Source organism: Brassica oleracea, chromosome C3 (assembly GCF_000695525.1).
Source record: "Brassica oleracea var. oleracea cultivar TO1000 chromosome C3, BOL, whole genome shotgun sequence".
In the NCBI taxonomy this organism is placed as follows: domain Eukaryota; kingdom Viridiplantae; phylum Streptophyta; class Magnoliopsida; order Brassicales; family Brassicaceae; genus Brassica; species Brassica oleracea.
The window spans coordinates 1,205,648-1,227,243 of NC_027750.1; the positions used below are offsets into that span (position 1 = coordinate 1,205,648).

At 39.4% G+C, this 21,596-nt stretch overlaps 6 protein-coding genes and 1 pseudogene across 9 annotated transcripts in view; 1 reads left to right on the forward strand and 6 right to left on the reverse strand.

Annotated features, from left to right (window-relative positions):
- The window catches only part of LOC106333304 (PHD finger protein ALFIN-LIKE 7-like), a 12,668-nt gene extending 9,590 nt beyond the window's left edge, over positions 1 to 3,078 (reverse strand). The window contains exons 1-4 of one of the 2 annotated variants that reach the window (XR_001268334.1): positions 2,721 to 3,078; positions 2,579 to 2,611; positions 2,256 to 2,481; positions 1,374 to 2,151 (exon numbers count right to left, since the gene is read on the reverse strand). Coding sequence is in view for 1 of the 2 variants with exons in the window: in XM_013771765.1 (XP_013627219.1) it covers positions 2,037 to 2,151; positions 2,256 to 2,481; positions 2,579 to 2,611; positions 2,721 to 2,892 (546 nt within the window). In the remaining variant the exon portion in view is untranslated. Of the gene's footprint in view, positions 1 to 1,258; positions 2,152 to 2,255; positions 2,482 to 2,578; positions 2,612 to 2,720 lie in introns of those variants that run through there. The other variant, XM_013771765.1, reaches the window with a different exon arrangement.
- Positions 3,079 to 3,191: 113 nt separating this feature from the next.
- On the reverse strand, positions 3,192 to 5,185 carry LOC106331736 (signal recognition particle receptor subunit beta-like). 2 transcript variants are annotated; one of them, XM_013770140.1, is made up of 7 exons: positions 5,101 to 5,185; positions 4,768 to 4,915; positions 4,370 to 4,452; positions 4,131 to 4,217; positions 3,885 to 4,033; positions 3,666 to 3,797; positions 3,192 to 3,569 (listed from the first exon to the last, which is right to left on the reverse strand). In XM_013770140.1, exons 2-7 carry the CDS (start codon positions 4,907 to 4,909, stop codon positions 3,389 to 3,391), a joined length of 774 nt encoding a protein of 257 aa, XP_013625594.1. In that variant the 5' UTR covers positions 4,910 to 4,915; positions 5,101 to 5,185; the 3' UTR covers positions 3,192 to 3,388. The 2 variants fall into 2 exon arrangements, with proteins under 2 accessions (XP_013625594.1, XP_013625595.1); XM_013770141.1 differs by having other exon boundaries at positions 5,128 to 5,171.
- A 552-nt stretch (positions 5,186 to 5,737) lies between these two features.
- Positions 5,738 to 8,581, reverse strand: LOC106333658 (annotated as a pseudogene).
- An 827-nt stretch (positions 8,582 to 9,408) lies between these two features.
- Positions 9,409 to 12,374, reverse strand: LOC106336085 (anthranilate synthase alpha subunit 1, chloroplastic). 2 transcript variants are annotated; one of them, XM_013774809.1, is made up of 8 exons: positions 12,100 to 12,374; positions 11,561 to 11,745; positions 11,289 to 11,484; positions 10,953 to 11,104; positions 10,750 to 10,865; positions 10,415 to 10,661; positions 10,043 to 10,333; positions 9,409 to 9,969 (listed from the first exon to the last, which is right to left on the reverse strand). In XM_013774809.1, exons 1-8 carry the CDS (start codon positions 12,284 to 12,286, stop codon positions 9,559 to 9,561), a joined length of 1,785 nt encoding a protein of 594 aa, XP_013630263.1. In that variant the 5' UTR covers positions 12,287 to 12,374; the 3' UTR covers positions 9,409 to 9,558. The 2 variants fall into 2 exon arrangements, with proteins under 2 accessions (XP_013630263.1, XP_013630262.1); XM_013774808.1 differs by having other exon boundaries at positions 10,043 to 10,661.
- A 510-nt stretch (positions 12,375 to 12,884) lies between these two features.
- On the reverse strand, positions 12,885 to 15,722 carry LOC106328147 (probable zinc metalloprotease EGY2, chloroplastic). Its single transcript, XM_013766527.1, has 12 exons — positions 15,429 to 15,722; positions 15,293 to 15,356; positions 15,078 to 15,218; positions 14,841 to 14,891; positions 14,659 to 14,769; positions 14,488 to 14,562; positions 14,303 to 14,408; positions 14,122 to 14,215; positions 13,888 to 14,041; positions 13,573 to 13,780; positions 13,329 to 13,489; positions 12,885 to 13,242 (listed from the first exon to the last, which is right to left on the reverse strand). Exons 1-12 carry the CDS (start codon positions 15,593 to 15,595, stop codon positions 12,988 to 12,990), a joined length of 1,587 nt encoding a protein of 528 aa, XP_013621981.1. The 5' UTR covers positions 15,596 to 15,722; the 3' UTR covers positions 12,885 to 12,987.
- A 475-nt stretch (positions 15,723 to 16,197) lies between these two features.
- On the reverse strand, positions 16,198 to 18,447 carry LOC106331672 (syntaxin-31). Its single transcript, XM_013770073.1, has 6 exons — positions 18,143 to 18,447; positions 17,290 to 17,540; positions 16,936 to 17,081; positions 16,811 to 16,855; positions 16,539 to 16,736; positions 16,198 to 16,458 (listed from the first exon to the last, which is right to left on the reverse strand). The coding sequence occupies exons 1-6, from the start codon at positions 18,366 to 18,368 to the stop codon at positions 16,299 to 16,301; spliced, it is 1,026 nt and encodes a 341-aa protein (XP_013625527.1). The 5' UTR covers positions 18,369 to 18,447; the 3' UTR covers positions 16,198 to 16,298.
- Positions 18,448 to 18,937: 490 nt separating this feature from the next.
- Positions 18,938 to 21,472, forward strand: LOC106328876 (26S proteasome non-ATPase regulatory subunit 7 homolog A). Its single transcript, XM_013767412.1, has 10 exons — positions 18,938 to 19,248; positions 19,491 to 19,583; positions 19,671 to 19,752; positions 19,925 to 20,021; positions 20,114 to 20,189; positions 20,286 to 20,344; positions 20,521 to 20,643; positions 20,733 to 20,790; positions 20,885 to 20,970; positions 21,088 to 21,472. Exons 1-10 carry the CDS (start codon positions 19,062 to 19,064, stop codon positions 21,151 to 21,153), a joined length of 927 nt encoding a protein of 308 aa, XP_013622866.1. The 5' UTR covers positions 18,938 to 19,061; the 3' UTR covers positions 21,154 to 21,472.
- The last annotated feature ends 124 nt before the right edge of the window (positions 21,473 to 21,596 follow it).

The following is a 21,596-nucleotide window of genomic DNA, read 5'->3' on the forward strand; positions in this document are numbered from 1 at the left end:
CTGGATCGTGAAGGGGTATGAGCGTGACAAACCCGCTGAGCTCACCACGGATGCGTGGGATGGCCTCATCTGTTATAGGCGTCTTCCTGATTCCATTAGAATCGCCCAGTCTTGCTCTAACTCTCGTAACACGGTCGATGAGCATGGAAACGGGCCGATGCTTCACACTACGGGCCAAAAACCCCATGCCGGTGTCCGTTTGGAAAATATAATCAAATATTTTATTGAATAAATTTTTTAATATATAGAATTTTATTTTAACTTTCTTAAATGTTTTTTAGGCCAAAGAGACGGGACATCTCCCGTTTACTAACAATATTTATTTTTTGTTTTTAAAGTTGTCCCAAAAAAAAAGGGACGGATGTTGGGGATTGGTTCCGTCAACGATGTTCCGAGAGCGACATCGTCTTATGGTCAGCGACGGGGTGATGAAGTCACTGAGCTGCGTAGATAGTCCCATGAGCTGCGTAACGGGTTGGCCTCGACAAAAACTCGTATGGGTGGAGTCTAGGGCTTCTTGGACGTTATAGCGGCCACAAATCCGGAATGAGAGTCCATGTTGAGGAACATGCGACAACAACATCCCGTTCCAGGCGAGTCATCCGATACACATAACGAGGCGGATGTTGCGAGGAGGAGTGAGGAATTCTACCAGGCGATGAACGACTCTTAGTTCTTTTTTTTCCGGTATTTGTATTATAAATTCAAAACTTATTTATATATAAAATATTTTCGTATTGATTTTTATTTTAAAATATAATTTTATTAATAAATTAAATTAAATAATTTTAATTATTGTTTTAAATATAATTTTTAAATTCTGTAAAATAAAAAAAAACGAAGTAAATTCGTAGCTAATTTACGACCTATTTACGTGGAAACTTTACGAGGAAATGACGAGAAAAGATTAACGAGTATTTTACGAGGAAACTTGTTTGAGGAAATGACGAAGAAAGATAAACGAGTATTTTACGAGGAAAGTATTTCGTGGTAGTTACGTGTATTTTACGAGGAAATGATTGCGAGATCTGTACGAGGAATTCTTTTCGACATATTTACGAGGAAATTTAGCGACCTCCTTACGTGGAATATTTACGTGATCTTTACGAAGAAATTATGTATTTCGTCTTTACGATGAAATGTTTTCATCGCAATTGTACGACGAATTAGCGAGTATATACGCATTACGACGAACGACAAAACCCGTTTCCTCGTTAATTCCTCGTATAGCATTTTTTACGACGAACGCACGACGAAATCCGCCCTCGTTAAACTTATATTTTCTTGTAGTGTATGCGTCATTGTTGAATGTTCAAACATGAATATACCAAAAACAAGCAAAGAAACAATATGCGTGAAAGAAAGTTACATACTTCTCATTGCTCCTGAGCCGAGCGCCAAAGTAGGAAGAAACATAGAGAAGCAAGCAATCAATGTGGACAGCAACTAAAGAGAGCCAATCTTGATGCTGCATACCATCTTTGAAGATCTCTTTCACGGTGTTAGGGTTAGAGGACTCAGTAGCAGCCATAGATGTAGAAGGAAACGAAGAAAGGGTACAGAAGTAGGAGTCAGTGAGATTTGAGAGGTAGATCAGTGGTGTTAAAGATTGGATTTGAGGTCAGTATCAATGGTGTTCAAAACCCGATGCGTGGGGTGCGTCAGGACATGAAGAAATGTAAGAAGAAGAAGAAGAAGAAGAAGAAGAGTTACAGCTTTTTCTTTCTCTCTGGTCTTTGAGTTTAATAGGCCATTTATTACGCCTACTTTGCATGGGCCTGGCCCATTATTATCTGAAGCTTGCATTGCAGCGTAGCTTAAAGCTTATTCAACGCTTCTGGTTAAAGATTTTTTTACTTCTCAATGAACCTTGATTTTTTTGAAACAATGTTACAACTCTATTGTTGAGGATTCAAGTATATACTCAGTTGAAATGTTTCGATATATGAGTTCTTGAAACAGCTAATATGTACATAAAACCGTCTTGTTCAATACCTAAACCATGTGAAGAGCTCTCTCTCTCTTCCTCTATCTATCTAGTTTTCTAGATTTGCTTGCTGGATCCTTGATTGGTTTAACTGTCCTGGATAGTATTCCTTCACTTTTTCAGCAAGAGTTGGGAGATCATTAATCCTCTCGAATAGACTGCCCCTGATCATTGAATAGATCATACAATATAAGTTCATAGTAGATACAGCAGAGATATACTTCAAGTAAAGCAAGAAACCATATGTTAAAAGGATAATAATATTTACCTGTCATCACGGCTAAGGCCAACACTGAAGAAGAAAGCAAGAGAGAGCAACCAAGAATCACAGTGCTCAGCCACCAACGTCACCCAATCAATAGCCCTCATACGATCTCTGGCTAAGTTGATTCCAACCGCTGGCTCGGGAAGATTAGGAGGAAGCACCATGCATGCTTCTTGCACGTCCCATGTCCCATCCGGGTATCCGTATAAAGACAGATCCTCCTTATAACCTTAAATCCCACCGAAAATGCAACGCATAAGTTCAACACAAGTACAAGTTAACATGATAACAGAGAGGAACTGATGAATGTATAGAGTTTATGTTACCCGGATCGCATAAATTGTATAAAGTTCCAACATCTGGTAAGCACAGGCAAGAAGAAGAAAGATTAAAGAAAGAAAGAAAAAGGTTACGTAAAAAGGCATAAGATCTAGGGTTTAGGAGAAATAAGAAGTTCAGTTTGTTTACCTGTACCGAAAGCTCGAAGCAAGCCGACGCGACGTAATCTATAATTTATGAAGATATGCTCGACGGTTCTTGGGATGTAGTCATCGCTTATCAGTGGGGAAGAAGATGTTACACGACGGTGCATGTCTCCGTTTTGTGCGGAAGAAGAAGAAGGAACTACACGGCGGAACATGTCGTCGTTTTGATGGGGAAGACGAGGAAGAAGAAGATACAGTATGCTTGAGTATACGTATGATCAAAGGTGTTGGAGAGTTGATGGAGGTCTGCATCAATTTCTTTCAAACCCCAATGCGTACGGAGAGAGATCGTCTGTGTTGTTAAGTAGGAGAGTGTTTAACAACAGAAGTTATATGCCTTGCGTTAGACGCAATATCTTTATTGGGCCTCTTGGACTTGTAGCCATCATGGGTCGGCCCATCTAAATCAATATATTAATTTTTGAATAATTTCCAAAAATTGTGTGATGGATCATAACATCAATTTATGGATGTCATTTATTATCTTCTTTTGTCCTAAAAGTCCTTTGACTTTTCGAAAGATCTCTGACAACAACTCATATACAAAAAAAAAGATCTCTAAACTCCAATCACAGTCACAGACAAAGTGCATAAGAATCCTATGATAAAGGATTAAATCTACGGATGTAGAAGCTGGCTCTCACTCAGGGCTTAATGTTCTCGAATGAAGTCTTGGATCTGAACAGTTTCTCCATTGAGTCCAGATGCTTCAGCGACAGTGACTTTATTACAGCAATGCGAGAAAGAGAACACTTCTCCTTCGATCCCAATGGTGTAGTCGTTGGCTATATCAGCTGTAGATACTGCACTCCTCGAAGCCCTCAGTTTCTCACTGACGGCAAGAAAAGAAATAAAGATAATTAAGAAATGATGACTACTGGCTTTACGAGAGGATATTGGGTTGTTAATAAAATTTAAAAATCGTTACATTTCTTTCTCCATCTGCTTCCTGATGAACTCCTTGGTGTGTGCGGTGAGTTTATCTGTCTTATTACAGCAAAGGAGGACTGGTATCTTCTTCTTGACAACGTTGGCATTGGTCAGAATGTCGTATAGGTACCTATCAAACCATGGCAATGCCTCATGTGTTAAGATTGTGTGTATCTGTGTGAGAGAACAGAAAAAAAAAAAGAGAGTTTGAAGTTACTCTGAAGCTGCACGACAGTTTGGGAGGAACTCCAAGGCGTCTACAACAAAGACAATAGCAGCGGCCTGTGGCAAGAACTCTTCTAGCTTGGGTCGAAGCCGAGAGTGCCCAGGAACATCAACAAGATGAACAGGCTTGACTTTTCCTTTCTGTAACGCAGAGAATACAAGCGACGTGGATTGGGAATGTGGTTAATACATGCACCACATATGTTGTTTAGATCAGGCTAATGGTAAGAAGCCTCACCTTAGTGTTTTCAGAGTGAAGAACGAAAGTGCCTTCATTCGGTTCCATTGATGTAACAGTGCCCTGATGCGATGATCCATCTCGGAGCTGCCAATCAAACATTAATCATCTTAAACAATCACCTAGTCATTCAAGCTGACTTGGCCAACAGTGACACTTAACAAAAATAAACTACATTGCTCGTAACTTCATACACAAAAATGCATATGAAGATATGAACCAGAAGCCAAAATACTCACTTGATAGAAAAGCACAGTCTTTCCACTTCCACCGAGCCCAGAAAGGAGCACAGTGTTGGATTTGGTACGCCTGACCAAGCGAACTGCATAAGGCAAACAAAAGATTCAACGTTTAGTCGTTTACTAATGTAACAATCAAAGTGAAATATTGCATAACCCCTCAGAAAATACAATTGACAGTTTTAATCAAACACACAAACAAATTAATACTCTGGCTTAGTCACAAATCTAAAATTGTAGCTCGAGACACTTAACATATCAAAGAAAAACTATTGAAGACGTTTAGAAGAAAAGGGCTACATGTAACTTATCAATGCCAAAGGAGAGATGTTGCGTAACTATCGAAACTAACGCCTAACAAGCAAAGGCAAATAATGTGAGGGTCTGCTGCTACATACTTGATAAGAGGAGCAAAATGGTTGTAAACAAGAGAACACCAACGGCGGCATAGAGCTGATCTTGAGGTATCTTCTGAAGATACTCAATGCCTTGATTCGACCACTGCTCCGCCATCATTTTCAGATCTTCCAAATTCTCCATTTCAACCTAATTCCAGAGATAATGTTCAAATCACCCCCAACACCTATCCCCAAGTTACTAACATTTGATTTCTCAGCTTCAACCGGATCTCGAAAATTCAAATATAGATTCCAAATCAAATTTCTACAGATGAGAGCTACACCAGTATTACAGAGAAAGTAAATGGTTAGATGGAGGAGATAGAAACGCACCGGCTAGAGAGGCGGAAGAATTAATGCCACAAAGATCACTGTGGGAGAGATGGATGACGACGGTGGGAAGCGGAGAAACCACGGCGACGATGATTATAGGGTCCAGATTCTTATGAAGAATTTAAATGGGCTGAGAAAAAGCCCAGCCCGTTAAGTTAACATGACGTGTCTATAAAATAAGTTGAGAACTTTCCCGCACGACGTCGTTTCAAGCTAACTTACATTGGAAGTTGGAACTAGGCTTGGGCGTAATATCCGTATCTGTATCTCGAAATTCAAACCGAAACCAAACCAAAAAATCTGATTCATACCCGGTGCGAAATTTTAAAAAAATATACAATGGATTTTTGTAGGATGTTACGAAACATGTTCGAACCTGAAAAAAAAACTTTTCAACATAAAATGTTATTAACCGAACTTGAATGGATAAACAGAAAAAATCCTATATAATATCTGAAGAAACCGATCTGAATGTTCAAATTAGTATACAATAGAAATATTTGAAACATAAATATGTACTTCAAAACATTCGGTTTCATGTTTATTTTGATATAATATCTAATGATAATTATAGATATTTAAAATTTAGATAAATAGTTTAATTAGTACCCATAATGAGCGAAAAGAAAGATGGAGGGATGTGAAGCAGAAGAGATTAATGCAAACATTAAGGTAAACAAAAGTCTTTGTAAAGTAATTGTACTTTTATTTTTCAGCTCTAGATCTATTTATGAGCATAAAAGAAAGAAAGTTAAATAAAATCTTCTGATCTCTTCTTCTTTTTCATTAAGCAGCTGATAAGCCACCATCACGTCGCTTCACGATGATCGGGTACCGTTTCTGTGTTCTTGTAGTTGGAAAGAAAACCATCTTGTCTTTCTCTTCATGAACCCAACTGCTCAGAAAATTAACAAAACAAAACCAAATCATTCTTCTTAGCATTTGGATAATGAAAAGTAGGCTATTAATTATCTTGTATCTCAAGGTATTTATTTACCTGAAGCTTGTCACTAGGTGGTGAAGGAAAACAGAGATTGCAACCCTAGCTAGCTCTTAACCAGGACATATCCTTGGTCCTCCACCAAACGGTGTGAACACTTTAGAAGGGCTTGTTGTTACCGAGTTGCTCTGTAAATCAAAATCAAGAGAGCAAAGATAAGCTCTAAATCAAGATCAAGAAATGGCAATGGCTTACAAAAATATAAACCTGCCATCTCCAAGGGTTGAAAGTGCGAGCGTCGTTGAAGTTGTTTGGGTCTAAATGAACTCCTCTAAACGATAAGAACACCTTCCACCCTTTTGGAATCTTATAACCTGTTTTTATTTTCATGTAAGAACGTTTTGGCATTTTGTATACAGAGCTGACTCATTTTCATTTCACAATTTTTTTTTTTTGCTAGGGTTTTTCATTTCAAAGTTAGTATATAGATTTTACCATTGATCTCAACATCCGTCATTGCCCGCCTGAAAACACCGCCGATGACGTTAGCTACTCTCAGAGTCTCGTTAACCACCTGAATCATAAATTTTTGCAAGAGATTGGTGAGAAAGGATCATAAGACAAGAGGTAATAAAATCTTTTAAGTAAGAACACTCACACATTGTGTGAATATCATTGACTTGTAATCACTCCATTCAAGACTCTCAGAATCGGTCTTCATTGCCCTAATCTTTTCATGCTCTTCCTGTTTAATTTCAACCAAGCCAATACCAACTCAACCAATAATAAAAGAACAAAAAGGTTAAAGCAAAATTATAATTAGGTGTTCTTTGGTTTATAGTACCACGCACTAAATCTAGTGAACATTAAACCATCCTTAGAGTTAGAGACAAAACTAATGACATAGACAAATAATAATTAAAATGCTACATTAATAAACATAATTTACCTTTTAATAAAATGCATTTCTACCCTAAAACCCAGATAAAACAGCATAGTTGATAAGTGATATATAACACATCGGCAGCTCTGGTCCTAAAATTATATCGGTTTGCATGCATGCAGTAGAGGATCGAATCTTAACTTTTAAAATATCCTTTTTTTTTGTAAAAGAGCTTTAAATATATTTTCAAAAACACGAACAAACATGCATGACACATATATACATAAAGACACTCTTTGCGGAAGGAGTACTAAGCATAGAAAATACCTTGAGTTGAGCAAGAGCTAGAGGAGTTTCGGTAAGAAACTTAACGGCGAGAGTCATGATAGTAGGCGTTGTTTCATAAGCATCGACGAGTATAGCCACAAAGAAATCAACAATCTCTTCATCGGAAAAGCCATCATCCGCCGCTATCAACGCCGCGAGCATATCTGTTTTTCTCTCCGCTCCTTCCTTCTCCTCCTCCCTCCTCTCCATAATCACCGCCGTCAACGCCTCCGCCACCTTCCTCCGCGCCTTATAAAAAAATACAAGTATATATATTAGAATAGTCTAAAACAATTATAAAAAAAAAAGAAGCGTTAAAGAAGAGTAAACTAATTAGTACTTTGATGGCTTTGCGGTAAGTGGTGGAGAAGAGAGGGTGAGAAAGAGAGAAGAACCCTTCGATAACAAGATGATACTCTTTCCTTAAATTCTCACTCCACTCCCCTGGATCAAAGCTCGTTAGCTGCTTCACTGCTACGTCAAACGTCATCTGCATCATCATCAACCATAATACAACATATATCATCCATACAAATTAGCAAAAGATAGTGATATATATATCACCCACATGGCTGGTTTTGGACACAAACGGTTGAATATTCACTTTGATTCCCAAAAATTTTAATTTTAATTTTTTGGTAAAATGTTAAATAAAATTTTAAAATTTATTATCCATAGGTAGCATGGTCCTTGTATTGTCGGAATTTTTTTAAAATAAATAAAATTAAAAATGCTTATATTCATCGAAATCTCATATTCATTTGATCCTATCATCCATGCATGCCTTTTATTTAATGTGTTACCTTTTTGGATTCTTCCATGAGGAGAACACAAGAGGACCAAGAACCGAGATTAAACCGGACTAACCGGTCAATATCAACCATGAGATGGTCTTTCATGGCTGAAGCATTAGCGAAGCTCATGGTAAAAGAGTGCATACGTTTATGCAAAGAACCTTCCATACGAATCAAAGAGTGTTTCCCCATGAGATTACTTATAGAAGCTGGATAAGCGCACTCGAAGAGCTTCCCTTCGTTCTGGAGAACGAACCGGTTCGTTTCCGCATCAGCAGAGAAAACCGTCGGTTCACCAAATAGGTGCGTCGTGAAAACCGAACCGTACCGGGCCACTCTCTCGTCGATGAAAGGCTCGGGATTCTCCGTCTTGTAAGCTTTGATCAGCTGCAGGGTCTCGCCTATGAGAGGAAGCCCGAGACTTCCTGGAGGAAGTCCCATCAGCCGGTTACGGGTGCGGCGAAAGAGGAGGAGGAAAGCGGCTGCGAGGGAGGAGATGAGGAGGGCGAGGGCGGTGAAGGAGAAGGAGAAAGCCATGATGATAGAGAGGAAAGGATAGAGGGAGTATATATGGAGATGGGAGAGTGGGTACGCTGGGGGTTTCTGCATGAGTTAGGACCTTTCATCATTATACTCTCTTGCATTCTTCTTCATTATTTTTCTCTAAAATTACATAGCATTTAATATTTCATTAATTTATGAATTGTTAACTAAGAAATAAGTATTCTTTTTTAGAATTTGTTTTTTTTTCCTATATTCGTCTTATATTGCTTGGTTTTTATTTAAATGTTATAAAATATATATTTAAGGTATTGTCTAAAAATATCATAAATATATTATTAAATTTTCTGTAGATGTTAATTTTTATGTAAATATATTGACTTTTATGCATGGAAGACACTGACTACAGTAATACATTTCAGATTTTGTCTAAAAATATCATATATTATTAGCTTTTGTGCAAATATAATAATAATTTATGATATTTTTGCGATGTATGTACATAAGAAATAAATAAGTAATGTATTTCTAATATCTACCAAACAAATAAGATATAATTTTAGAGATATGGATGAAATAATATATTAGAAAGTGGAAAATCTGGCTGCAATTATTACATTTTTAACTTATTACATTTTGGTTTAGATTGTATTTTTTTTGGAACCAAAACATGAAATAAAATGTGTACCAAATCATAATAGTGTGTAAATCACTTTAATCCTTGTTTATCTGGTTAGTTTGTTTTGCATTGGTTGTAGAGCTTAAACATACAAATTGTTCTTGTTTACTTAATAAATTCAGGCTCTAATCCTGCTCTTAGTAACCAGATTGTATATCCCAAGTTAAGAACAACAAGTCCGAAATATCAGAAAATATAGCACACATTTTATTACATCACGTGCTGCTTACCACAATCTGTGTAGTTTATTGTGAAAAAAATCTACAATTGTCTTCGTGTTTAGAAAAAGCTTGTTCTGCCTGAAACTGTTATACAGATGATTCGAAGATCAAACTCATTTTTTAACAAAAGCGGATTCAGCCAAGTCGATGGCTCGGGCAAGACCAGCGGCTTTGTTCTGGCACTCGCGGTGCTCGTCTTCCGGGTCACTGTCTGCTACCACACCTGCTCCAGCTTGAAGATAAGCCACCCATTCCCGGCGTTTGTTAGCATCTTTGTAAGAGTACATTGTATTATACTGACTTGCTGTCGGGAAAACTATTGTCCTAAGGGATAACGCAATGTCCATGTCGCCAGTGAACGAGACTCCACCAAAACCGCCACTGTATGGTCCTCGCCGTGTAGGCTCGAGCTCGTCGATTAGCTCCATGGCTTTCACCTTCGGTGCGCCGCTAACTGTGCCCACTGGTAGAGCCGCACGTAGTGTGTCCCAGCAAGATAAATCATCTTGTAACTCTCCTGTCACCTGCACATAGAACTCATAATGATAAGGAAGATACTTATTTGATCCAAGAGGTGTTATATGATTTAACACTTACCGTGGAGCTTATATGCATAACATGGGAATAACGTTCGATGTTCATAAGTTTCTCAACTTTCACCGAGCCGTATTTGGCAACTTTCCCAACGTCGTTGCGACCGAGATCGACCAACATGATGTGCTCAGCACATTGCTTCTCGTTCTCTAGCAGCTCCTTCTCTAATCTCTTATCTTCCACCTCTGTTTTTCCTCTCCTGCTGGTTCCTGCTAATGGCCGATTCACTATCTTGTTCTGCTTTACTTTGGTTAGAATCTCTGGACTTGATGCTACCAAAATACATCCTCTAGCCTGAAGGTTAAAAGCATCAATCGTTATCCACCGCAAGAACAAATACATAGTTGTATAAGAACAGTTCTCTCCGTTACAGACCTGCAAGTAACCCATATACGGACTTGGATTCACAACTCTTAGAGCTCTATAAACCTCAAAGGGGTCTGCAAACGTTCTCCTTTCAAACCGCTGACTCAGCACAATCTGGAATATGTCTCCTGCAAGTATATGTTCTTTAGCATTGACCACAGCCTCCTTGTACTCTTCGCGTGTCACGTTTGAGTTTTCCAAAGCTGGTCCAAATTGTCGCGTCTGAAGATTCACGTTACCTGCAGCCAGCTTTGGCCTGTTGATATTCATAAAGAACCCAAAAAAAAATCAGAATATTAACAAAAAAACTCACAAAGGAAATCAAGACAAAGAGATATACTTACGGCGCAATATCGTGCAACTTGGATACCAAATTCTCCAAATGTTGCAGTCCGTTACTGTATGCCGTCTCATAGGGAACGGTCGCATCTAGTCTAATCCAGTGGATAACATATGCTTTCTGTATAAAGGGAACCAACCACTAAATACCAAACTTTGGAAATTTTATGGTTAATCATACAAACATGGATAGTAACAAAAGTATTACCTTCTCCACGTGATCAAATACAACTACATCGTCATAAAGACCAAGATGCATGTCAGGCAAGTTCCTATCATCCTCAGGGGCCTTTGAAAATGGAAGCTTCCTTTTTTCGACGTAGCGAACTGTGTCGTACGAGAAAAAACCAACCCAGCCACCTATAATGATACAGAAGTCTTATTAAGAAAAAGAGAGGAAACTAAAGTCCTTAGTTCTTCTTTGCTAAAAATGTAAAAGACCTAGTATGAGAGGATGGGGGTTCGAATCTCATATCAAAAACATCTACAAGTGATAGATTCTAGCAAGTGAATAGTTACAAATAATCAAAGACGGATTCCTTACCACAAAACGCATCTGGAAGGTCCTGAACTAGTTGAGGATCAGGGTTCCATGACTCAGAGATTTTCCTCGGTATCTCCATTGGATCCTCAACGTATTCCTCAGTCAAGCTTCCACTTTTGTGATCCATTACAATAACTTTATCCTCCTTTGCAACTATCTCCATCGCAGGCTGAGCCCCAACAACGCTATAACGACCCTATTGTGATCAAAGAAACAATTAGGAACTAAAAAAAAAGATACAAAGATAAAGACAAATAAAGATTGTTTCTTACAACGCTGGACATCTGAGAGCCAGGCTCAACGGACTCAAAAAGAAAGCTAGGAGCTTCACGGTCATCTTCTTTGACCAAGCAACGGTAAGCAAGAACAGGAGTGAGCTGATCCGAGAATATGCAGCGGAAAATTGGTACAAGGTTCGTGCTCTTAGAAGCATCTGCGAGCTTCTTTGTATCACTTACTGCAAATAACAAATCGAAAACATACGCATCAGAACTGTTTACACACTATCAAAAATCAGACTCCGGTTCAATGCCAAAACCGAACTAACCGGAAACCAAATTAACCGAACCGAATAAACCTAAACCGCATGCCTAATTCCGATTCCGATTGAGCATATCTATCAAAAATCAGATTCCGATTTCAAATTTTCCGGTTCAATGCCAAAACCAAACTAACCGAAAACCAAAATAACCGAACCGAATAAGCCTAAACCGCGTGCCTAATCAGAAATACAGATTCGAAATGACCTGAAGAAATCCACACAATCCAAAACCCCAAAGAAAAATTAACAAATCGAAGAGCACTGATTCACCTATCGAAGCTTCAGGCGATACAGAGACGCATTTGATCGAACGGAGAGAAGGCGCGTAAGCCGAGCTTCTACCGGAGTATCCAGAAACCGTCACGGAAGAAGAGAGTCCGCGAGAAACCGCAGAGGGGACGAGGCGGCGAGAGAAGCTCAGAGGCTTCACCTTCGCCACGTTCATCGAGGAAGACATTCGTAACGGATGAGAAAAAAGCGGTGGTCACGGGCTCCGGCGGCCCAAATGTTGAAGAGATTTGAAGAAGGAAGATTCTGAGAAGAGTGGCGAATAACATAAAAGAGGATATGTCATATTTATAAAGCGTGACCATGTGACTAATTGTGTAATTTACTATACTACCCCTCACCTGTATTTTCTTACACCAACTCACGCGCGTACACTCTCTCTTGGTGAGGGTAGTATTGTACAGAGAAGTGAAGTGGATGACTGGCAGGCTTAACCCATTTGGGCCCACTGGACCTGCTGCTCTCAACGTATAATTTATTAACCGAATGGTTTTCATTCCCAAACCAGATAGTGATATCAATGTTGGTTGGTTAAGTCAATTGTATAATATTATTATCAATGTAGAAACTTTGCCATTTTCTTGAATTAACAATAGTGTTTAAAACTGGAAGGTTGCTTTAGCTGCTACCAACCAAAATCAAATACATCCACATTAAAACCATGTTCTTTTTGTTCACTTCTATTATTCTACCTTCTTCTATTATTATACCTAATCACATTTGGTACTCTACTATCCATAAATAATGTTGGTCCATTTTCTTTTTTCAACCATTCAAAGTCTCTTTCAAATATAAATGTTATGCAGCTTAGAGACCAAAACTAAATGTTAATAGTTGCTCTTGTTTATTTGTATAATGATGAGTCCCATTTCACAAGCCAATCATCATGGCGTCTTCACCGGTGAAAGGAAACGGGTAAGGCAAACACACAAGCAAGGAGAGGAAGAGAACCAAGATTCCTAGATAGACAAACTTCTCTTCAGGCTCAGTGATTTCCTCAGCCAGCGGCGCTATTGGTCCACGCTGCAGGAAGAATATCAGCACCACCCAGTAGAATGCCACGTCACTGAACAACGCAGATAGACCCAGAAGCGCTAAGGAGACACTCGTGAGCCGTGCTGAGGCCTGAATAAACCATTTGGAACCAAGAGTTTTAAGTATTTTTCTTTTTTTTTTTAAATGGGAATGTTCAAGTTTGGGTCTGAAGTTACCTTTCTACCCCAAATGGAGAAAGCGATTTTACCACCATCAAGCTCTCCTGCAGGGATGCTGTTAATGCCATTGATGAGAAGTCCAGCCCATGCCCATATCACAAGTGGGTTCAAAGATATCGATGTTCCTTCCTTTAGTACATCACCGAGTAATAGCTTTGCTATAAAAAGGATAAAAGCAAAAAATGCTTAAACATATTAGTACTCTTGACATTATCATAATAGATTAACAGCTAAAGCTTACCAATACCACCAACAAGAAAGGATTCGTGAAACACTGAAGAGTTAACTACAACGCCAATGCCGTCACTTGGAGGCACGACCAACCCAACAAGAAACAGAACAAAGCCCAGAGAAAAGCCAGCCAAAGGCCCTGCAGCTGCAACCTTCAAAAGATCTTCTCGTTTGGGCACGATATTTTTGATTCTCGTTATAGCACCGAAAGAACCTATCTGCCAGTCTAAAACATGTTCATCAAATGTCTACAAAACCAAAATTTCCAGATAAAAAGGGAGGTTTCCCTTTTGCTTTTTAAAGAGAAACATTGCATCTTCTTCACCTGCCAGCTTGGAACGAAGAACGGAACACCGAGCTTTATCCCTAGGTTGTTTGCAACTAAAACGTGTCCCAGTTCATGCACTCCAAGGACGAGAGCGGTGACGAGAGCTCCTGGCAAGCCATCTTTCAGCAGCTCAAGGTTGTCAAATGCTGATCTGCAATGGATGGGAAGAAAAGTTTTATTCAATTTGATGATTTGGAATCATAGAAAACATGGTTTTAAGATGTTTCTTACAGTAAGTCGGATTGCAAGGCGGGAACATTACGGAGAAACAATGTAAACAACGCCACCAATCCGAAAGAACCAGCAGCAAACCATTCAGGAACAGCTGCATTTGTATGTAGTGCCCAACTAAAAGTTTAATAATCTGAGGAGATCCTTACAAGTGAGGAACCGTATATAGTTCTAAGATTACCTGTTGTCTCAGGTTCCAAGGACCTTCTAGGAACAACAACAGCCACAGGTTTATCATCCTCTGGATTGGAAAGGAGGAAAAGCTTGTACTGGTCACCAAATTTATTCTGCAGATTGATGAGCAAAATATTTTACTATTAATCTTTGCCACCACATGTGCTTGTCCTAAAGAAGCAGAGTTGCTACCTCCAATCTTGTCTTTATCTTCTCGTAGCTTTTAGCAGGCTGGCCTCTTAGATTTCCTTTGAACAACACCCCACCCTACCAACAACATTGAAGAGAAATTTTCACAACCTCGCTTGTATGATAATATAACCTTAAGAAAATAAACTGATGAGTTTTCTCAGTGGCTCTCACCTCGTATGGTTCTTGGCTTGTAACAAAGAAGGTGTCAAACCCAAATACTTGGTCCTTGAGGATATCAATCGTTTCTTTGGGGAGTCTCATGGAATCATCCAGTTGTAACGGCTGTTCACAAAAACTTTTTATGAATAGATAAATAAAAAACATTTGTAAATAACATTGTTGGTAATACTTACATTCACACCAGGAAGAGGAGAGCCAGTGCTAACTTCTAATTTATCACCGTCCTATGACAAAATACAGCAAAGTATAATACATTCAGAAACAAAACCAAGAAACTTTATGGTTGAAGTAATATAAGCCAAATAGAGCAATTTAGATTCAATTCCTCTGAAGCTACTAGTTAGTAAACAACACTGCTTAGTTATACAATTGAAGCTTCAGTTATGTCATTTGATGCATAAAAACAATACCTGAGAGCTGAATTGAACTTTGTTTTCCTCATTACTGCCTACGGCTTCATCCACAACAGTTGCCTCTGGAACCAACTCAGTAGGAGGAGTCTGTGAAGGAGGTTCATCTGCTAACGCCTCTTTGTCTTCTCCTCCACTTTCCTGCAAACATGGAAGATCAAAAACAGAATCCATAGACCTTAGTAGAAGTAGCATAGATGCTATTAAGCAAATACCTCATCGTTATTGCCATCTGGTTCCGTTTGTGTATCCGTCACTCTACAAAAAGTCTCTCTCTTTCTGCAAACTCCAAAGCTCAAAGCCATCAGATAAACAGATTATTAAAAAAATAAAAAATCGAAAAAATGAAACCTTTGAACTCGGAAGAGCTTCAGCTCCTTCTTCCTTCGATAGCTATCTCTCTGCCCAAAACCTAAACTCGAAGTAGCTACCAATGGCTGAAACTGAAGACTGCAACGTGAGCTGCAGCATTGCGACAAGACGCCGTAATTGCCGCGAAAGCTAGCCGCGAGATTCATATCCTACGAAAAGTCTAGACCTTTAGGTTCTCCGATCAAAACCCAGGTGTCATTAGGACGTAAAGAAGATTTTGTGTTTTTCTTTTGTCTTCCAACAGTTTAACGATCGTGGCTCTTATCGCTGGAGAACAGAGCATCTTTCATTTATCCACTGGAGGAGCTCTTCCCAAGAATAACGCTTTGTAGTTTTTCACCAATTTGAACGACATGAAGTACCTTTCTTAATATTGCAAACGACACGCGTGTGTGTCGCCAAACAGAGGAGCGCCATGCTGTTTTCTTAGTTTTTTTTGTAGTTTTTCAAGATATGACCGACATGTAGTCCCCTTCTTAATATCTGAAACGACACGCGTGTGTTTTGCCTAACAGAGGAGCGCCATGCCGTTTTCTTGACTTTGACCGACATCAATTCCCCTTCTTAATACTGAAAACGTCACGTGTGTTTTAGTAATTTAACCGGCACGACGTTCTCATGTCGATATAAAAAACGTCACGCATGTTCTCACGCAGTCCTTTTGAAAATATAACTTGAATTTTTACTACATCAAACGTTTCCTGGTCAAAAACCAGACTGAATCTTGTAAGAAGAAAAATTCAAACTCTTTTGAGCTCTTGAAGCTTGCAAACTTAACATGTGTATAGATGTAACCTTTCGCTTTGGTTTTGATGCAACAAGATCAAAAAATATATAAAGGTAACTGTTTCAAGCCACAAAGAAGAGGAAAACAATGAGGAACAATATGATAACAGCGAAGATCTTGATCATGAGCCATCGATTAGACGAAATTCTAGTGAGATGCTGCAGAAGAGCGCTGCGTGCTCCCTCTACGTTAACTAACGATTCATCCATATTGTCATCGATTCTGTTCCACAAAACCCCACAGGTGTTAAAACTAAAGCCTTCCATGAAACTCTCTATATGGTGAGGTTAACGTTAAAGAACCTGATAGCTAGCTCTCCCTGTTGAGTGACCATCGTAGCTAAATGCGTGAATATTCCACTGAGCTCAGTTATCGTTGATTCCACACTGTGAAGCGCAACAGCTCGGTTTTGGCTATAATTCTCCTGCCTTGGTACTGTTTGCTGTAACATAGACATCTCCATTTGCTGCGATGGTGCATTCTCAATAGCAGATCTGCGTCTGTTTTTGGCATAATCACATGTTTATATACATGATTTGACCTTAACTGACAACTAATGAAAATTAGGACATACCTAAGCTGGCTACCTGAAGGAGCTCCACTATTAACTGGCGGCAAACTGGTCGGTTTGCAGAAGACCAAACCTAATTAGATGAGAGCAACTGTTTACTTAGGAGATAGTTTTAGAACAAAACTCACAGTGGCTGTTGTTGTAAACTCCCGGAAGGAGTTGATGAACTTGACCAAGGAGGAGGCTCAGGTACAGCTTTTGCATGATTCTGATTATCTACTGCTGCATTTTTTGCAGAAAAGAGTTGTTTCCTGTTTTCATGAGCCTTCATGTTCTGCAGGAAGACAACATTCACAGTTAGATACAAACAGTGTTCTAAAAATCGGTCCGCCTAGTCAGCAAATCGGACATGAGCATAAAAAAATTGGCTTAGGCGCCTAGCCTAAACAATAATCCTCTATAAGACGCCTAACCACGGTCTAACGATTTTTAGAACATTGGATACAAATAAAATAGGAAGTCGATAAATCTACAAATCCAACCTCTGATCTCGCAGTTAGAACGTCTTGAAACTGCTTTGTAGCTCCCATGAGCCTTGTTTTCAAGTCATCACAAACAGCTGTGTAGTGACCGACTTTGTCATGCGAATAGCTCCCGTCAGCGATCTCCATGTTCTGAAGGGTCTGCAGATCAGAGAGAGCCATGTTCAGACCCGTGATATCGTTCCTGATCAACACGGTCAGCTCCTGTATCTCCAAAGTCCGGTCATTGAAAATCGACGATTCTTTTGCCACTGCGATAATAACCAGACAATGTCAGAAGAAGTAAAGCTAACTTCAATTGCAATCATTGCAAGTTTCATTTCATTACATGACAGATGTCGGAAACTATGTCTGAATCTCGTTAGAATCCAAACATCCTAACGCCTAATTACACTGCGATTTATCAACAGTTTCAACTGCAATCACTACAATGTCTCTAGAGTCATTGCAAGTTTCATTCATTCCAAGACAGCTGTCGGAAAGTATGTCTCAATCTAGTTAGAATCCAAGCATCCTAAAGCCTAATTACTCTGCGATTCATCAGCAGTTTCAATTGCAATCACTACAATGTTTCTAGAATCATTGCAAGTTCCATTCATTACAAGACAGCTGTCGGAAACTATGTCTGAAATCTGAATCTCGTTAGAATCCAAACATCCTAAAGCCTAATTCCACCGCGATTCGTCAACAGTTTCAACTACAATCACTACAATGTATGTGGAGGCACTGCAAGTTTCATTCATTACAAAATAGCTGTCGGAAACTATGTCTGAATCTCGTTAGAATGCAAACATCCTAAAGACTGATTCCACTATTCAAAGAATGGGAAGATGAATCTGATACTGAAACGTACATTTAGAGAGCCTAGCGGTTTTCTGAGACGTTTCGTGGATACGCAAACCGATCTGAGAAGCCTTCTTGTTGAACTCGGATCTCGAAGATCCAGGCGGCGAAGACCGTTTGGAGGATGTCGGATCACTTTCGGCTTGATGGACGGACGGAATCGCCGCTCCGATCTTCTTCAACGTTTGGGAGAGTGAATGAAACTCCGCCGTGCGATCTCTGAACGTTGATCCCATCGTTAATTGGATTCAGGATCACCGGCCAAAGCTCCTGATGATGAGTTTCCTCAGATGGTAAGCTCCATTTCCCGGAGAAAGAGACACTAAAACAGAAAAAAGGTAACTAAAGAAAAACTGCGTGTCGTTTTCTTGTTCTAACATGGAACGACTTGTTGTTGAACCGTGTCGCGTTTTTATATAGAAAGGTGTGGTGTTTAAGAAACGTAGGAAAATTGCCCAATCTATCTTCGGCCCAGAGCCCAATATCAGAGAACACAAAATACCTTGATTAGTGTTTAACATTGGCCATGGATGTGTCTGTAAGGTTTATTTAAAATCGCATGCAAGGAGAATATATTTATAACACATGATTACAACCTATATGTCCCGGTCGTAACTCGCAAATATTATAGCGAATTAAATCTTCTTTTTTTCATATGAACCTGAAAATCTCTGCGATGATTGGCCATAACTGTGTGCTAAAGCCCATTAGTATTATAAAAAGCCCATTATTTGATTACAAGTCCGGCCCAGAAAAGATAAATAAAGAAGACTTCAGGATAGAGCTAAGTAGTTTCAAAGGGGTTTGTTTTCCTGGAGAAGAAGCAAACTTGAAGCTCCGTCTTGAAAAAAAAAAAAAAACAAATCGGAACTTCACATCTTCCCCGGAGAAAATCGAATTTTACTAGTAGCGAGGCTGATTCTCCGAGCATGGATGTGATAAAGACGCAGCAGATATCAGCAAGGACGATCGAGAAAGTGGTCGTTCACCCACTCGTCTTGCTTAGCATCGTCGACCATTACAACCGCGTCGCTAAGGACTCGCGCAAGCGCGTCGTCGGCGTTCTTCTCGGAAGCAGCTCCCGTGGCGTCGTTGACGTCACCAACAGCTACGCAGGTTCGCCCTTCCTTCATCTCCCCCCTAATCTTCGATCTCACTGCCTAGTGTTCTCAGATCTCAGATTCTCTTTGAGCTGTTTCGTTCGTATTAGGGTTACAGCAATTTAGGGTTAAAGGAAAAAGATAAAACTTTAGGTTGATTCATTTGAGGTTTAGCTGTAATTGAGCTTGCACTGTCGCTAGGAACGTAGATGTTGCTTGCTTATGACTTGTTTGACGTTTGGTATATTGATTTTGTAGTTCCCTTTGAGGAGGATGACAAAGACCCGAGTATATGGTTTCTTGATCATAACTACCATGAGTCAATGTTCCACATGTTCAAGAGAATCAACGGTACTTCTTCTCAGTAACCTGAAGCTTAGACTGTAAATGACGATGATCGCAGCCATTTTTTTAACGGAAAGTTATTTCCTTTTGCAGCCAAGGAGCATGTTGTAGGTTGGTACAGCACGGGGCCTAAACTTCGAGAGAATGATTTGGACGTTCACGCGCTCTTCAATGGGTTAGTTTCCAGCTCAATCATTTAGATTTATTGGCTGTATTGACATGAGAGGTGATGGATTGAGGATAGGCTGGTCCATTTTAAGTTATGGCAGAGCATGGTTATGTCCTCCTTACATCTTCCTGTTTCAGTTCTAATTAGAAAATGTTTCGTTTTGCTTCTGGTGATGCAGCTATGTTCCAAATCCAGTGCTTGTCATTATCGATGTACAGCCTAAAGAGCTTGGGATTCCCACAAAAGCTTATTATGCAGTGGAAGAGGTCAAGGAGGTAAGATACATATGTTTCTTAATCTCTTACGTTTTGTATAGTTGTATCCTTATATCTAATCCGCTTGATTACATACTCCATTGTCTCTTCAGAACGCTACTCAGAAAAGCCAGAAAGTCTTCGTCCATGTGTCTACAGAAATAGCTGCTCATGAAGTGGAGGAGATCGGTATGTCCAATATGTTTACAAGTCTGGTGTACTTTTTATTGTATTTAAGGAAAAGGTCTGCTGAAACATACCTGTTTTATTCTCGTTTTCTAATAGGTGTGGAACATTTGCTCAGAGATGTGAAAGACACAACTATCAGTACCCTGGCGACTGAGGTTTGTGTCTTAGACTCTTTGCAAAAACTTGAACGTTTCATTATCATCCCTTTAAATGTCTGCTGAAGTCATGATTGTTGCCTTTGCTGTTTACTATTTTGATGTTCTTGCTAAGTTATTATTATATGAAAATAATAGTTACCACTTGAGGACTGAAATAATGTATTTTGCTCCAGGTTACTGCCAAACTTACTGCTTTGAAGGGGCTTGATGCTCGTCTTCGGGAGATCCGCAGTTACCTTGACCTTGTAATTGAAGGAAAGCTCCCTCTAAATCATGAGATTCTATACCATCTGCAGGTTAATGTATATTTTAGTGGTCTGATTGACATTTTCCAAGTCTATTGCTCATTGTAATCTAATGAAATAGTCCGCTTAATAATCTGCAGGACGTTTTCAACTTGCTTCCAAACCTGAATGTGAACGAGTTGGTGAAGGCCTTCTCAGGTAAGTTTCTCCGGTCAATTTTATTATCTTTGTGCTCTGCTTTCTTGAATCATTGGATCCCATTAGTCTTACTGCGATTTATTATTATGAGCAGTGAAAACAAATGACATGATGCTCGTTATCTATCTATCGTCCCTCATCCGAAGTGTAATTGCGCTCCACAACTTGATCAACAACAAGGTTAGATCATAAATCTTCCACTCTCTTATGTTCTTAGCCAGAAGAGGAAACCAGCTAATTAAACTTGGTCTTTGCATTTCTGTTTGTGAACGTATTCGTTGGGATGTTATGTTTCAGTTACTGAACAAGGAACATGAAAAAGCAGAGGACTCAAAGCCCGTGGCCATACCCGCCACTAGCTAAACCGCGCTGATCAGATGTGATTTACTTAGTCATCATTGTCTCTACGATGAAGGCGGCTGTTGAGTGTTGTCTCTCCCAAAAGAAAGTGACAAGCCGGGTGGTACGAGTTTAGTTTGATATCTGGTCTCTTTCTGAGTGTTGATTTTTCTCTGTTGTTTGGATTCAGAACGTGTTATCAAGGAGTCTTTTTCACTTTATCTTTCAAGATGGTTAGGTGATACAAAGTTTAAACGCTAATGCGTCGAAATCTCCACAAAGGGTCATTGTGGTTAACATTGAAAGTATTAAGATAGTTTGACACAGCGTGTGTTTAATTTTATGCTCTACTCAATCTTGTGGTTAACTTAGTTTACACGCTTAATGGACATGGCTTAATATTACGTAATATTCGTGAAATATCGTAAGCCGCCGATGGCCATAGAAACGAAAACCTGATTAGAAAA

Bases quoted from the DNA above. Each gene is read 5' to 3' on its own strand.
- LOC106328876 (XM_013767412.1), top strand. From the start codon at position 19,062: ATGGATGTGATAAAGACGCAGCAGATATCAGCAAGGACGATCGAGAAA. The intron at 20,190-20,285 runs GTATGTCCAATA...GTTTTCTAATAG, and splicing joins TCATGAAGTGGAGGAGATCG to GTGTGGAACATTTGCTCAGA. The intron at 20,644-20,732 runs GTTAATGTATAT...AATAATCTGCAG, and splicing joins AGATTCTATACCATCTGCAG to GACGTTTTCAACTTGCTTCC.
- LOC106331672 (XM_013770073.1), bottom strand. From the start codon at position 18,368: ATGGGATCAACGTTCAGAGATCGCACGGCGGAGTTTCATTCACTCTCC. The intron at 17,541-18,142 runs GTACGTTTCAGT...TTATTATCGCAG, and splicing joins AACCGCTAGGCTCTCTAAAT to TGGCAAAAGAATCGTCGATT. The intron at 16,737-16,810 runs GTATGTCCTAAT...TGCCAAAAACAG, and splicing joins CCTTCAGGTAGCCAGCTTAG to ACGCAGATCTGCTATTGAGA.
- LOC106328147 (XM_013766527.1), bottom strand. From the start codon at position 15,595: ATGAATCTCGCGGCTAGCTTTCGCGGCAATTACGGCGTCTTGTCGCAA. The intron at 14,892-15,077 runs GTATTGTTTTTA...ATTTTGTCATAG, and splicing joins AAGTTCAATTCAGCTCTCAG to GACGGTGATAAATTAGAAGT. The intron at 13,490-13,572 runs GTAAGCTTTAGC...TCCTTTTTATAG, and splicing joins CTTTCTTGTTGGTGGTATTG to CAAAGCTATTACTCGGTGAT.
- LOC106331736 (XM_013770140.1), bottom strand. From the start codon at position 4,909: ATGGAGAATTTGGAAGATCTGAAAATGATGGCGGAGCAGTGGTCGAAT. The intron at 4,218-4,369 runs GTGAGTATTTTG...TTTGATTGGCAG, and splicing joins AGACTGTGCTTTTCTATCAA to CTCCGAGATGGATCATCGCA. The intron at 3,570-3,665 runs GTAACGATTTTT...TCTTGCCGTCAG, and splicing joins AAGCAGATGGAGAAAGAAAT to TGAGAAACTGAGGGCTTCGA.
- LOC106336085 (XM_013774808.1), bottom strand. From the start codon at position 12,286: ATGTCTTCCTCGATGAACGTGGCGAAGGTGAAGCCTCTGAGCTTCTCT. The intron at 11,105-11,288 runs GTAAGGAATCCG...GTATCATTATAG, and splicing joins CCTTCCAGATGCGTTTTGTG to GTGGCTGGGTTGGTTTTTTC. The intron at 10,662-10,749 runs GTAAGTATATCT...GAATATCAACAG, and splicing joins AAGTTGCACGATATTGCGCC to GCCAAAGCTGGCTGCAGGTA.